The sequence below is a fragment of the Piliocolobus tephrosceles genome, chromosome 8 (genome assembly GCF_002776525.5).
Source record: "Piliocolobus tephrosceles isolate RC106 chromosome 8, ASM277652v3, whole genome shotgun sequence".
Classification (NCBI taxonomy): domain Eukaryota; kingdom Metazoa; phylum Chordata; class Mammalia; order Primates; family Cercopithecidae; genus Piliocolobus; species Piliocolobus tephrosceles.
In genome coordinates, this window is record NC_045441.1 from 57,442,702 (window position 1) to 57,458,516 (window position 15,815).

Below are 15,815 nucleotides of genomic sequence, written 5' to 3' on the forward strand. Positions count from 1 at the left end.
AAAAAAAAAAAAAAAAAAAAAAAAGAAAGGACTGCAAGCAACTGGGAATTAGAGGAGATGAACTAGAAAAGCAGCAGTAGACAAGTGAGATGTTATAGAAAGTATCAATAAGTAAAGGCTTAGGCTGAGTGTGGTGGCTTATTCCTATAACCCCAGTACTTTGGGAGCACAAGGAGGGGTGGATCACTTGAGGTCAGGAGTTGGAGAGCAGGCTGGCCAACATGTTGAGACTCTGTCTCTACTAAAAATACAAAATACTTGCCAGGTGTGGTGGCACAGGCCTGTAGTTCCTGAGGAGGCTGAGGCAGAAGAACCACTGACAGAACGAGATTCTCTCTCAAGGAAAAAAAAAAAAAAAAAAGCATGAAGACTCAGAAATGTTGCCAGTTTTGGGCCAGACACGGTGGCTCACACCTGTAGTCCCAGCACTTTGGGAGGCTGAGGTGGGTGGATCACAAGGTCAGGAGTTCGAGACCAACCTGGCCAACATGGTGAAACCCCATCTCTACTAAAAATACAAAAATTAGCCGGGCACGCTGGCAAGTGCCTGTAATCCAGCTACTCAAGAGGCTGAGGCAGGAGAATCACTTGAACCCGTGGGGTGGAGGTTGCAGTGAGCCGAGACGTGCCATTGCAATCCAGCCTGGGTGAAGAAGTAAGACTGTCTCAAAAAAAAAAAAAAAGAAAAGTTACAGTTTTGATGGGCATTTAGGTGGTTGTTGAATTAGTTAGCAGATGCTAGATTGCAGCAGGCTAAAGAAGGATCGGAAATGGAAATGATACTTAGCAGTGAGGGGAATGTAGAACTTTATGGGCCAGGTACACTGGCTTAACTGGGGAGGCCGAAGTGGGCAAATTGCTTGAACCCAAGACTTCAAGACCAGCCTGGGCAACGTGGCAAAACCTGGAAAAATATAAAAATTAGCCAGGCATGGTGGTGCAGCTCTTCGGGAAGCTGAGGTGGGAGAATTTCTTGAGCCCAGGAAAGAGAGGCTGCAGTGAGCTGAGATCACACCACTACACTCCAGCCTGGGCGACAAAGAACTATATGGAGAAAGTAGCAGAAAATCAAAAAGGATTTTGTTTGTTTGTTTGTTTGTTTTTTGAGATGGAGTTTCGCTCTTGTTGCCCAGGCTGGAGTGCAGTAGCACGATCTCAGCTCACTGCAGCCTCCACCTCCCGGGTTCAAGCGATTCTCCAGCCTCAGCCTCCTGAGTAGCTGGGATGACAGGTGCGGGCCACTACGCCCAGCTAATTTTTGTGTTTTTAGTAGATACGGGGTTTCACCATGTTGGCCAGGATGGTCTCGATCTCTTGACTTATTGATCTGCCTTCCTCGGCCTCCCAAAGTGCTGGGATTACAGGCGTGAGCGTCTGTGCCCAGCCTGTTTTTTTGTTTGTTTATTGTTTTTAAATAGAGGTGTGGAGTCTTGATGTGTTGCCTGGGCTAGACTTGTCCTCCTGGGCCCAAGTGATTTTTCTTGCTTCATCTTTCATGTAGCTGGGAAGATAAGCATATGCCACTACACTTAACTAAGAATCGAATGATTTTATTTATTTATTTATTTTGAGACGGAGTCTCGCTCTATCACCATGCTGGAGTGCAGTGGCATGATCTTGGCTCACTCCAACCTCTGCCTCCTGGGTTCAAGCGATTCTTCTGCCTCAGCCTCCCAAGTAGCTGGAATTACAGGTGCCCACCACCATGCCTGGCTAATTTTTGTATTTTTAGTAGAGACGAGGTTTCAACATGTTGGCCAGGATGGTCTTGATCTCTTGACCTCGTGATCTACCCGCCTCGGCCTCCCAGAGTGCTCGGATTACAGGCATGAGCCACTGCACCCGGCCAGGATTTTATTTTACAGCGATAGTTGGGTTTTTGTTTTTGTTTTTTTGTTTTTTGTTTTTTGTTTTTTTTGAGACGGAGTCTCACTCTGTTGCCCGGGCTGGAGTGCAGTGGCCGTATCTCAGCTCACTGCAAGCTCCACCTCCCAGGTTTATGCCATTCTCCTGTCTCAGCCTCCCGAGTAGCTGGGACTACAGGCGCCCACCACCTCACCCAGCTAGTTTTTTTGTATTTTTTAGTAGAAACGGGGTTTCACCGTGTTAGCCAGGATGGTCTTGATCTCCTGACCTCGTGATCCGCCCATCTCGGCCTCCCAAAGTGCTGGGATTACAGGCTTGAGCCACCGCGCTCGGCCCCTTTTGTTTTGTTTTGTTTTGTTTTTGTTGTTTTTTTTTTGTTTTTTTTTTTTAAAGAAGATAGGGCCTTAACATTTTTGTAAGGTTAGGTGGAAAGGGTGAATGTAGAGGGGCTTGACTGAGAACAGAGTGGAAGATGTAGTGACTTAGGTGAACGGGAGGAAGAATACCCTTTCCTCAGAAACAAGGAGGAAGGACCTCAATAGTTAGGGATACATGTATACTTCCTTGGAAGAGGGAAGGATGTTAGCCATTTTCTTTCAATATTTTTACCTAAATGTATTTCTCTCAAAGGTCGAGGTCAAGGAGGCATTCTCATAGACGTTACACTCGATCCAGATCCCACTCTCACTCTCATAGGAGACGATCTCGAAGTAGATCATACACACCAGAATACCGGCGGCGAAGGAGCCGAAGCCATTCTCCAATGTCTAACCGGAGAAGACATACTGGCAGCAGGGTATGTGGTTTATAAAAGTTAATGACTTATTTTCTCTCTCCTGTGTTTAGTCATGGCATGTCTTGCTTTTAGGAGAGCTTGGCCATTGTTTAGAAGTGATACTCTGGAAACATCCTTAATAAGCTGCTTTAGCTTTCAAAATAAAGGAAATACCACCATCTTTCATAAGCTTACATGTTTTATGACAAAGAATGCAAAGAGAGTATATTTTCTTTTTTTGAGACAGAGTCTTACTATGTCTCCCAGGCTGGAGTGCCGGGGGGCAGTTTTGACTCACTGCAGCCTTAGCCTCCCGAATAGCTGGGATTGCAGGTGTGCGCCACCACACCCAGCTAATTTTTGTATTTTTAGAGATGAGGTTTCACCATGTTGGCCAGTCTGGGTCTCGAACTCCTGACTTCAGGTGATCCACCTGCCTTGGCCTCCAAAAGTGCTGGGGTTGCAGGCGTGAGCTACCGTGCCTGGCTGGGAGTATATTTTTCTTTTCATGACTTTTGAGTAAAAAGGAGATGAAGGCTGGGTGCGACGGCTCACACCTGTAATTCCTGTTGGGAGGCCGAAGCGGGTGACCTCACTCCTGAGGTCAGGAGTTCGAGACCAGCCTGGCCAACATGGTGAAACCATCTCTGCTAAAAATACAAAATTTAGCCAGGCGTGGTAGCTTATGCCTGTAATCCCAACTACTTGAGAGGCTGAGGCTGGAGAATCCCTTGAACCGGGGAAGTGGAGGTTGCAGCAAGCCAAGATTGTGCCACTGCATTCTAGACTGGCCTAGGCAACAGAGTGAGACTCTGTCTCAAAAAATAAAGGAGATGATACTTGGGAAGAAATGTGTTCCAAGAATTCAAGTGAAAAGCATAAACTGAGTTGGGAATACTGGGATATGTTCAGAGTTTTATGATGGGGTAAGGGGGTCAAAGAAATACTAAAAACTTTTTAGTAATCATAGCTAACACTTTTATTCAGTACACTTCAGGCTCTTAATATTTCTGTGAGGCAAGTTATTGAGTCTTGGATGTATGACATTGAAGGACTTTTGGTTTTGGTTTAGTTTTTGCTAACTGGCAGTCTAGATTTCAACCAGGCAGCCGAACTCTGAAGTTTTTAGAGCATGTTTGCATGCTGTGCTATGCTTCTCCCACAGAATACTAACTTAAATTGTGGTGGAGCATGCCATTATTTAATGTTTTGAAATCTGTAAATTTATTTCTAAAATCTGGATTGTGGGAACACTGAAAGAATATCCTTGCTAAAGAATGAAAATGGGCCAGGCATACTGGCTTATGCCTGTAATCCCAACTACTTGGGAGGCTGAGATGGGAGGATTCCCTGAGCCCAAGGAGGCCAAGGCTGCAGTGAGCCATAATCGGGCCACTAAACTCCAGCCTAGGCAACAGAGTGAGACCCTGTCTCGGGGAAAAAAAAAAAAAAGAAAATGGAGGAGAGGGAGTCTAAATCAACAATTACAGATGAAGTCAGATTAAGTACAAATCTGTAAGGGATGTAAAGCATTTGAATAAACAAGATGGTATTAAACTTTTTTTTTGAGATGGAGTTTCGCTCTTGTAGAAAGTAAAGATTCCTCTTCAAAGAGATTTTCCTCCCCATCTAATTAGAAATAAATAATAACTTCTCTTAGAAGCAAAATTTGTTCAAAGACCTGTGCTAACATTCTTAAATATCTGCTAGGCCGGGTGCGGTGACTCATGCCCATAATCCCAGCACTTTGGGAGGTCAAGTTGGGTGGATCCACCTGAGGTTGGGAGTTCGAGACCAGGCTAAACAGCATGGAGAAACCCCATCTCTACTAAAAAATACAAAATTAGCTGGGGGTGGTAGTGCGTGCCTGTAATGGGTAGTGTATACTGTGAACAGGTGTAGCTGCTTGGGAGACTGAGGTGGAGGTTGCGGTGAGTCGAGATCGCACCATTACACTCCAGCCTGGGCAACAAGAGTGAAACTCCGTCTCAAAAAAAAAAAGTACTAGCCGTAATAAAAAAAAATCAATGTACTTTATGTTCTTAGCTCTCACAATTTAGCCTAAATATTTGCCCTCACATGCTTGTACAGGTCCAAATAAGCATTAGGTCATAGCCTGTTCCTCCTCTTTATTTAAAGGTGTTTTTACCTTTCTCAACATTCCACAAGTTACTTCCTCCTTCCTTTGTTCTCCTGCCTTTGCCTCTTTTAAAAAGTTCTAAGTTACTAGCCAATCAACACAAATACGGAATGTGAAGTCCCGTTCCAACCAATAAAAAACAGACACAACAGTAAGGTAGACACATCAGATTATAAATGACCCTGTTTCCTTTGTTCAGTGTACTCTTGTGACAAAACTGCTGACAAGTGTACCCTTTCTCCAGAAAATAAAAATGGCCTTACTAAAAAAACGTATGTTCAAGTGCTACTTCTTTACGACACCGAGAAACAAACATTTCTAACACTCTTGTCGCCTAGGCTGGAGTGCAATGGCGTGATCTTGCCTCACTGCAACCTCCACCTCCAGGATTCAAGCAATTCTCCTGCCTCAGCCTCTGGAGTAGCTGGGATCACAGGCACCGCCAACATGCCCGGCTAATTTTTGTATTTTTAGTAGAGATGGGGTTTCACCATGTTGGCCAGGCTGGTGTCAAACTCCTTACCTCAGGTGATCCACCCACCTCAGCCTCCCAAAGTGCTGGGATTACAAGATTTTTAGGATACATTATGAACGTTGCTGGGCTGGAGAGTAAGAACATTTTAATTCAGGCAATAGAAAGCATATCCCAAAGAAGGCCTTGGGTGTACTGTGAATTGTAAAATATGGCTCATCTGCTCTAGTTCTCTTAAAATCTTACCTCCAAATTACTAGAAACAATATATTTTTTGTGTATTAGATGAAGTGTTCTAAATAAAGTATTTCTGTTTCTTTAATTTTGATTTTAATTTGGAGTTTTACATAATATTTTTATTCAATAGGCAAATCCAGATCCCAACACTTGCCTTGGAGTGTTTGGCCTCAGTTTGTACACAACAGAGAGAGATCTTCGTGAAGTATTTTCTCGATATGGACCATTGAGTGGTGTCAATGTGGTTTATGATCAGCGAACTGGACGATCTCGAGGATTTGCATTTGTGTATTTTGAGAGAATAGATGACTCAAAGGAGGTAAATTTGTCTTTTATATGCCCGATTATAGTACTGAATTAGTGTGAAAAGTTGATTAACAGACTTTTATTTCTGTAAACATTGCATCTTTTTTTCTTTCTTTCTTATTTATTTATTTTTTAAGATAGGATCTTGCGGCTGGGTGCGGTGACTCAGGCCTGTAATCCCACCATTTTGGGGAGGCCGAGGCGGGCGGATCACGAGGTCAGGAGATCGAGACCATCCTGGCCAACATGGTGAAACCTGACTCTCCTAAAAATACAAAAAATTAGCCGGGCGTGGTGGCGGGCGCCTGTAGTCCCAGCTACTCAGGAGGCTGAGGCAGGAGAATGGCGTGAACCCAGGAGGCAGAGCTTGCAGTGAGCCAAGATCGCGCCACTGCACTCCAGCCTGGACGACAGAGTGAGACTCTCTCAGAAAAAAAAAAGAGAGAGAAAGAGAGCCTAATTATTAATAGAACTTCTAGATATATACAAATACATATTTTATTTAATTTAGAAGACAGAAGGTCTAATAAAACTAAAAGTATTAAGCTTCAAATTCCTTAAAATGCAATTTTATAAATCAATTACTATCAACTTTTAGTAAAGAGTAAATGAGGCCGGGCGCGGTGGCTCACGCCTGTAATCCCAGCACTTTGGGAGGCCGAGGTGGGCGGATCACAAGGTCAGGAGATCGAGACCATCCTGGCTAACACGGTGAAACCCCGTCTCTACTAAAAATGCAAATTAGCCGGGCGTGGCGGTGGGCGCCTGTAGTCCCAGCTACTTGGGAGGCTGAGGCAGGAGAATGGCGTGAACCCAGAAGGCGGAGCTTGCAGTGAGCCGAGATAACGCCACTGCACTCCAGCCTGGGCAACTAAGCGAGACTCCGTCTCAAAAAAAAAAAAAAAAAAAAAGAGTAAATGAGCCTAGGCCAGGTATGGCAGCTCACATCAGTAATCCTAGCACCTTGGGAGGCCACGGCAGCAGGAACAGTTGAGGCCAGAAGGAGTTCCGAGACCAGCCTGAGCAATACAGCAAGACTCCCAGCGAAAACTTAAAGCACCTGCGAAAACTTAAAGCAAGCCTACCACTTTCTTTATAACACCTAATATGTTAGAATAGCACTATTTCAAATCATTGACATTGATTAGCGACAGAGCGAGACTCCGTCTCAAAAAAATAAAAGATAGGATCTTGCTGATTTTGCTTTGTTGCCCAGGCTGGAGTGCAGCCTTGACCTCCTGAGCTCAAGCAGTCCTCCCACCTCAGCCTCCTGAGTAGCAGGGACTACAAGCGTGGGCCACCATGCCCAGATAATTTCTTGTTGTAGAGATGAGGTCTCACTATGTTGCCCAGGCTGATCTCGTACTCCTGGCCTCAAGTGATCCTCCCAAAATGCTGGTTTTACAGGTATGAGCCATCATATGTGGCCTGTTGTGTCCTTTCTAATTTTGACCTGATTCAAACTCTGCCTCTCAGTGTTAACAATTGGAGTGACCACAGTTTCACTTTTTTCAGTTATGCTCTCTGGTATAGGCATATCCTAGTTGAAATCTGGCTGTGTAAAATTAATGGAAAAAGTTAAAAGTTAATGGAAAAAGTATATATGTGTAAGTGTTCTCTTTTGAATAAGCCATAATGATGCTCCAAATAGGTGATTATGTTAACTTTAAAAATAATTCTGTGATGTTTAGGTTTGATATGTTTAATTTTGTGTCTAATGAGGAAGGAACTTTGTTTTTCTGTTCTCTAAATGTTCATGTATCAGTCTGTTCAATAATTGAAAAATACTACATGGAAAGAATTGATAATTTTTTAATGCTATTCTTGTCTAACACAATGAACTAATCAATGTCAATGATTTGAAATAGTGCTATTCTAACATATTAAGTATTACAAAGGAAGTGTTAGGCTTGCTTTAAGCTTTTGCAGGGAGTCTTGCTGTGTCACTTAGGCTGCTCTTGGAACTCCTCCTGGCCTCAACTGTTCCTCCTGCCTTGGCCTCCCAAGGTGCTAGTATTACTGATGGGAGCTGCTATACCTGGCCTAGGCTCGCTTACTCTTTACTAAAAGTTGATAGTAATTGATTTATAAAATTGCATTTTAAGGAATTTGAAGCTTAATACTTTTAGTTTTATTAGACTTTCTGTATTCTAAATTAAAAAATACATATATTTGTATATATCTAGAAGTTCTATTAATAATCAGGCTTTTTTTTTTTTTTTTTTTTTTTTCGAGACAGAGTCTCGCTCTGTCGCCCAGGCTGGAGTGCAGTGGCACAATCTCGGCTAGTACTTCAGGTTTTAGTCATTTATGTCACAGGCAGTTTAATGCCTTAATTTGTCAGTATTACGATGACTTTTTTTTTTTTTTACTGTTACATATTTGTGATTTATATATTCCTTTTCTCAAGAGATAAAGGTATCAATTTAGAAGTACTAGGATATCTGAGCTGAAGTAAAAGTTGCAAAGTGCAAGCCAGAACACAGTTTAATTTTTTCTTCTTACTATTTTTTAATATGAAACATGTTTATCTCTTGATTCCACCTCTCCCCCTTCCACTTCTGGATAAAGCTATTGGGGCGTAGTGGCTCGCACCTTGTAATCCCAGCATTTGGGGAGGCCGAGGCGGGTGGATCACCTGAGGTCAGGAGTTCAAGACCAGCCTGGCCAACACGGTGAAACCCCATCTCTACTAAAGTACAAAAATTAGCTGGGCATGGTGGCATGTGCCTATAATCCCAGCTACTCGGGAGGCTGAGGCAGGAGAATTGCTTGAACCTGGGAGGCAGAGGTTGCAGTGAGACAAATTCATGCCACTTCACTCCAGCCTGGGCAACAGAGCAAGACTCCACTCCATCTCAAAAAGGAAAAAAAAAAAAAAGCTTACATGGCAACTTTAAAGACAGGAGCAGTTACTTAGTGGCAGGTTTAGAAGTTCCTTTTAGTTTATTAGGTGACAATGTGTTACTTAAGGATTGGGTTGACTAGGCTTGTCAGCTAAATCGCAGTTTCTCTTTTCAGTTGCCTAGGCTGAATCCTCAGCTAACACAGGCATGTTGTATGGTTTCTTCTCTATGGCTGAGACTGCCTCCAGTCTTTAGGGACAGGCAATCTGAAGTGATTTATTTGATTTTTTTTTTCTTGTTTCTGGTTTTTTTTTTTTGGAGATGAGGTCTTGCTCTTTGCCCTGTCGCCTAGGCTGGAGTGTGATAGCACGATCTCAGCTCACTGCAACTTTCACCTCCCAGGCTCAAGTGATCCTCCCACCTCAGCCTCCAGAGTAGCTGGGACAACCCCGGTGCATACCACCATGCCTGGCTAATTTTTGTATTTTTTGGTAGAGACAGGGTTTTGCCCCATTGCCCAGGCTAGCCTCAAACTCTGGACCTCAAGTGATCTGCCCTCCTTGACCTCCCAAAAGTGCCAGGATTACGGGCATGAGCCACTTCACTTGGCTAAAGTGATTTTTTATTTTTATTTTTATTTTTTTTTTGAGACAATCTCTTGCTGTGTTGCCAGGCTGGAGGGGAATGGCATAGTCTAGGCTCACTGCAACCTCCGCCTCCCGGGTTCAAGCAATTCTCCTGCCTCAGCCTCCTGAGTAGCTGGGACTACAGGCGCACGCCACCACACCCAGCTAATTTTTGTACTTTTAGTAGAGATGGGGTTTCACCATGTTGGCCAGGATGGTCCCGATCCTGACACCTCATGATCCGTCTATCTTGGCCTCCCAAAGTGTTGGGATTACAGGTGTGAGCTGTTGTGCCCAGCCTAAAGTGATTTTTAAATCTTTTTAAAATTTGTATCCCTTATTGACTAACTTCTCCCTGATTCTGAAAATTTCACTGAAGTGTCAAAGTTGTTAGAGTGCATGTGGTGAAGATAATAATATAAGTTCCTCACCCTGTTTTAGTAAGAAGTACTTAGAGATTTTGTGTGTGTTTTTGGAGGCGGTGCTTAGGATGGGATGGGGGCAGATCAACTTTGATTTTGGAACTTCAAATGGAAAATGTGTTAAATTTTTGTAGCTTTGCTTTTGCAGACATTTATGTGATGTAAGGTTCTTTTTAAAAATTGAACCGGGTGTGGTGGCTCATGCTTCTAATCCCAGCACTTTGGCAGGAGGATTACTTGAGCCCGGGAGTTTGAGACCAGCCTGGGGAAACATAGGGAGACTTGGTCTCTACAAATATATATGTATGTGTGAGAGAATAGGAAAAAAATTGTCCCAGAAACAAATAATACTCTGAAGAGTTCTTTTCAAAGAGACATCTCTTGATCTTCAAGAATTAGGCTGTGCAAGGTGGCTCATGCAATTTGGGAGGCTGAGGTGGGAAGGCCACTTGAGGCCATGAGTTAAGAGACCAGCCTGGACAACATATCCAGATCTTGTCTCTATAAAAATAAATGCTTGCAGGCCGGGTGTGGTGGCTTATGCCTGTAATCCCAGCACTGTGGAAGGCTGAGGCGGGCAGATCACAAGGTCAAGAGATCAAGACCATCCTGGCCAACATGGTGAAACCCCGTCTCTACTAAAAATACAAAAAATTAGCTGGGCATGGTGGCGCATGCCTGTAATCCCAGCTACTTGGGAGGCTGAGGCAGGAGAATTGCTTCAACCCAGGAGACAGAGGCTGCAGTGAGCCGAGGTCACGCCATTGCACTCCAGCCTGTGCAACAAGAGCGAAACTTGTTCTCATAAATAAATAATAAAATGCAGTCCATTGAATGGAATACTGTTTAGACCCCTTCTCTATCAAAAATTTTTGTTTTAATTAGCCAAGCATGGTGGCACAAACCTTGTGGTTCTAGCTACTTAGGAGACTAAGGCTGGAGGATTGCATAAGCCAAGAAGTTTGAGGCCACAGTGAACTATGATCTTGTCACTGCCTGCCTGGGCAACGGAGTGAGACCTTGTCTTTTGTTTTGTTTTGTTTTTTAATGACCTTTAGTTTATAGGGCACTCTTACAGAGAAATATTTGTGGATACATAAAAATTGTGTAGCTTTTATTAGTTTATTATACTTTTATTAGTTCAGTCTCAGTAAAAGGCTGAAAGGCATTACCATAAATTTGTTCTTGTCTATTTATATCATCATTTCTTGACTGCTCACTGAGTCTTGTCAGTATACTAGACTGCAAACTAAAGAATAAGATTGGGGGCAGGTTATAAAAAGAACCTGTATAAAGCTTAGCAAACCCTTTTTAAATGTTCTGAAGTCAGTCTTTGTAAGTGAAATCGCTGGAGACTAGAAAGTATGAAATGGCAGTCTACCTGGGCAACCTACAAAATTAGCTTGAAAAGATTTCAGTCTCCGCTCCCCTGTTGATCTCATGGAGTGGGGAATGGGAATTGAACCGGAACTGGAAAATTATTTGGGAAAGTTTATTAACTACTCTTTCTGCTGAGTAAATTAAAATGTGTTCTGGACATTGTTGAGGTCTAGAATTGTCTATACAGTGCCCTGTACAAGCTACATTGCTGTCATTTTCAAAATCAGGAGTTTATTTGGATTACAAATACTTTGTGCTTAATTTTAAGTAATGATTACTTCAAGACTGGTGAATGATACGTGACTTTCTGTGCCTGTTCTTTCTAGGCTATGGAAAGGGCAAATGGAATGGAGCTGGATGGTAGAAGAATTCGGGTGGATTATTCTATCACCAAGAGAGCACACACACCAACACCAGGCATCTACATGGGCAGACCAACTCAGTAAGAGTTCACGTTTCCTAAGCTAAACTATGAAATCCACCAGAAATATGTGCAAAATTTTGATTACTCAAAAAAACTTTTTTCCTATAATTAGAATTGATTTTGGCAAGGGTGTGGGTTTGAGACATGGTCTCACTCTGTGACCCAGGCTGGGCTGCTGTGGCGCCATCTCAGCTCACTGCAACCTCTGCTTCCTGGGTCAAGCAGTCCTCCCACCTCAGCCTCCCAAGTAGCTGGGACTACAGGCACGTGCCACCACGCCCAGCTAATTTTTGTATTTTTTGTAGAGATGGGGTTTTGCCTTGTTGCCCAGGCTGGTCTTGAAATCCTGGGCTGAAGTGATCTGCCCGCCTTGGCCTCCCAAAGTGTAGGATTGCAGGTATGAGCCACCATGCCAGGATAGAGTTGAAAGTTAAATACATTGTTTTTTGTGTGTTTCAGAGGTAAGATTTCACTATGTTGTACAGGCTGGTCTTGAACTCCTGGGCTCAAGCAATCCACCTGCCTCAGCCAGTCTTTTTATTTTTACATACATATGTTTGAGCAACAGGATAAATTAAAACTATCAAAAGTGCATCTGGGCTTTTTTTCCCCCCAGCCTGGCTCAGCTCTTTATACTGTACAAGCAGAAAAATTACTGAATACTAGAAAAATATCATAGGCTGTTTAAATATTGATTCTCTTTTTGTTCTTATGTGATTTGGAGAAGTCTCTGTGTATAAGACAGATTTTACTGATTTTAGCATTTGTTAAAAATATTAAAAGATGCCAGAGTAGGCCAGGCACAGTGGCTCAACACCTATAATCCCAGCCCTGGGAGGCCAAGGTGGGCAGATGACTTGAGCCCAGGAGTTTATGACCAGCCTGTACAACATGGTGAAATCCCATCTCTTCTTAAAACATACAAAAATTAGCTGGGCATCATGGCATGCACCTGTAGTCCTAGCTACTCAGGAGGCTGAGGTAGGAGGATTGCTTCAACCTGGGAAGCAGAGTTTGCAGTGAGCTGAGGTTGCGCCTCATAAGCTAAAGAATAAAATTGGAGGTAGGTTATAAAAAGAACCTGTAGCACCTTGTGAGCAACCTTGGCTCACTGCAACTTCTTCCTGGGCCAGAGCAATCCTCCCACAGCCTCTGAAGTAGCTGGGACTACATGTGCATACCACCATGCTAATTTTTTTGTTTTAAAGAGAGAAGGACTCTCTTAGAGCGAGAGGTCTCATTACATTGCCTGGGTGGGTCTTGAACACCTGGGCTCAAGGGATTCACCCACCTTGACTTCCCAGAGTGCTGAGATTATAAGCATGAGCCACTGTACCCCATCCTGATGTGTAGTGGCTCACACCTGTAATCCCAGCACTTTGGGAGGCCAAGGCAGGCAGATCACTTGAGGCCGGGAGTTCAAATCCATCTTGGGCAACATGGCAAAACTCTGCTTCTACTAAAAGAAAAATAGAAAAATTAGCCGGGTATGGTGGCACACACCTGTAATCCCAGCAACTTGGGAGCTGAGGCACAAGAATCACTTGAACCTGGGAGGCGGAGGTTGCAGTGAGCCTGGGCGACAGAGTGAGACTCTTTCTACAATCAAAAACAACATAAGTAGGGGTTTTGATGTTTTTAAATATACAACCCTCCTGGCTGGCTTGCAATGTTCATTGGCCAGGCGCAGTGGCTCACACCTGTAATCCCAACACTTTGGGAGGCCGAGGTGGGTGGATCATGAGGTCAGGAGGTTGGGACCACGGTGGAACCCCGTCTCTACTAAAAATACAAAAATTAGCCGGGCGTGGTGGCGGGTGCCTGTAGTCCCAGCTACTTGGGAGGCTGAGGCAGGAGAATGGTGTGAACCCGGGAGGCAGGGCTTGCAGTGAGCTGCAATCGCACCAATACACTCCAGCCTAAGTGACAGAGGAAGACTCTGTCTCAAAAAGTAAAAATAAAATATACAACCAAAGGCAATATTCACAGAGGTATTTCTTGGGAATAAAAGAAGGAATATAGTCATTCCTTGGTATTCTCTTTGGTGTCCAGAGTTAGTTACTTTAAAATTCTTGGTGTTTATTGCCTTTTAGTCAGGGATACACCTTTTATTCAATTTATTTTACCAGTCTCATTTAGCAGTAGGGATGCATCTTAGCATTTTTATACTGCTGCTCAACACAGTGTTTCATCGTTTCAATTTGTTGAAAAGGTTTTGATGATTTGGGCAGTGCATTAATAGAAGAGCAGTTAATAGTTTTGAGAGTTTTGTGAAGTCCTTCTTGGTTATGTGTGCAGTGAATAAGGCAAAGCTGAATACCATGGGAGTCAGTAAAATGAGATACGGAGGCAATTTCTGATGAAAGGGATGTTCTTTCTCACTTTTCTCTTTTTTAAGGCATTCAATTTCTATTAAAGTGTCCTGGAAAATAGTCATTCACACTAATGCAGAATTTTTACATTTTTCTGCAGTAGTGGTGGTGGTGGTGGAGGAGGAGGCGGTGGTGGAGGTGGAGGTGGTGGCAGACGTCGAGATTCTTACTATGATAGAGGATATGATCGTGGGTATGACAGATATGAAGACTATGATTACCGGTACAGGTAATGTTTTAACTTGAGCTTTCTGTTCTAAGTTAGATGATAGTAGTGTTTGGCACTTTTATGTTTGATACATATGAATAAAAACTTGATTTTTAAAATAGATCATATAAGACGCTTTGGGAACAGAGGTTAGCAATCTGTATATGCCAGTGTTTTGTTTTGCTGTATACTTTTTTGGTCTCATTGGCACAAAGAGAACTTAATATTAAGTAGTTATCACCTTATTATTTTGAATGATGAGGAATTTTTATTTTCATCTGCCTCAGTGGAGTGATTATATAGTATGCTAAGTAATCTTTCATTTCTTACAGAAGACGATCACCTTCTCCTTACTATAGTCGATACAGATCACGATCAAGATCTCGTTCCTACAGCCCAAGTATGTGAACTTTGCTTTTGTAGCATTAAAAACCTCATTTCTAATTAATGGCTTACTTTAGAATATTAGAGTATAAGGCGGAAGGTGGCAGTTAATAGTTGGAAAAATATTAGGCAAATTAAACTATAATTGTTAACTTTTTTTTTTTTTGCTTTTTCTCTTTTAGGACGCTATTGATACCGGAATGGTTGCAATTAAGGACATTTTTTTCCTCTTTGTTTTCTTTTTTTTTTTTTTTTTTTTTTTTTTTTCCTGAGACTTCCCCAAGCTTTGGATTCTTCCTACTCCTTAAGAAAAAAATCTTTGGTTTATTTAACATCTACACTTTTGTCAATTGTGTTGCTGTTTTCCACCCCTTTTAATTATACTCTTAAAGATGTAATTGTTGTCATTTTGAGCAGTTAAACATCTTGAGTATAAAAAGAACCCCAATGTTACGCTTTGTAAATTTTTTTCTTTTTTTTTTTTTTTGCTTTTACCTAAACTTCTAACTAATCAAATAAGGAAAGAAACTGTCTTTTTAAAGCTTATTTTGTGTTAGATACTGTATTAGAGATCTGCATTTATCATGAACTCCTTTTTTTAACTTTATTTTCAGGAAAGTAACACATGAAGTAGTTCAGTCATGTCAGGATTGTCTGGGGTGGAATGGAACAGTCAGGTAGTTGAAAGTTTTTTTTTTAGAGATGGAAAGTTTGTGGACTCCTGTAAAACATGCTGTATTTGAAATACATCTGTTAAAACTTAAAAACTAAAGTGTGTTTTTTTGTTGTTGTTAAATTTATTGAAGTTTATTCCCTTAATCAGTGAAGAACAACCCTTATTTATTACCTACAGCAGTTATATAATTTGCTGTTAGAAATTCTGGTATTGGAACAGTGGATAAGCAGGTTATCATATAGCATAGAATTCTTGAAAGATACATGTGGGGAAAAGTAGTCTCAAATAAAAGCTAATTTCTTTGAAAATGGGATTGTCTCTTTATTGTGGTACAATGGAGAAATATGATTGAGGAACTGGTCCTTTTCCCTCACATTCCCCCAGTGCATATTTATATGAAAGTTTACCCATCCTGAGTTTTAATTTCCCACTGTTTCTCATTTTTAAAAATATTTTTTCTTACACCAGAATGTTATTTCTTGTCTTGTCTTTGGTTCTTTTAAAATCCTTGTTTTTCTTCTCTTTCGGAGGAGACTAAGTTGTAAATATTGAGAATATTCAGTACTAGCACCATGCTGAAGGAAAGATAGGTAGCTAATACTTTTTTTTTTTTTTTTTGAGACAAAAGTCTTGCTCTGTTGCCCAGGCTGGAGTGCAGTGGCATGATCTTGACTCACTGCA

At 42.1% G+C, this 15,815-nt stretch overlaps 1 protein-coding gene across 6 annotated transcripts in view; it reads left to right on the forward strand.

Annotated features, from left to right (window-relative positions):
* Nucleotides 1–15,442, forward strand: part of TRA2A (transformer 2 alpha homolog) — a 29,377-nt gene extending 13,935 nt beyond the window's left edge. For all 6 annotated transcript variants that reach the window (XM_023215989.2, XM_023215984.2, XM_023215988.3 and 3 more), the window contains 6 exons: nucleotides 2,497–2,662; nucleotides 5,621–5,809; nucleotides 11,397–11,512; nucleotides 13,967–14,095; nucleotides 14,407–14,474; nucleotides 14,641–15,442. In XM_023215989.2, the coding sequence (XP_023071757.1) occupies nucleotides 2,630–2,662; nucleotides 5,621–5,809; nucleotides 11,397–11,512; nucleotides 13,967–14,095; nucleotides 14,407–14,474; nucleotides 14,641–14,651 (546 nt within the window). In that variant the 5' untranslated portion in view covers nucleotides 2,497–2,629 and the 3' untranslated portion in view covers nucleotides 14,652–15,442. The remainder of the gene's footprint in view (nucleotides 1–2,496; nucleotides 2,663–5,620; nucleotides 5,810–11,396; nucleotides 11,513–13,966; nucleotides 14,096–14,406; nucleotides 14,475–14,640) is intronic.
* Nucleotides 15,443–15,815: the final 373 nt, after the last annotated feature.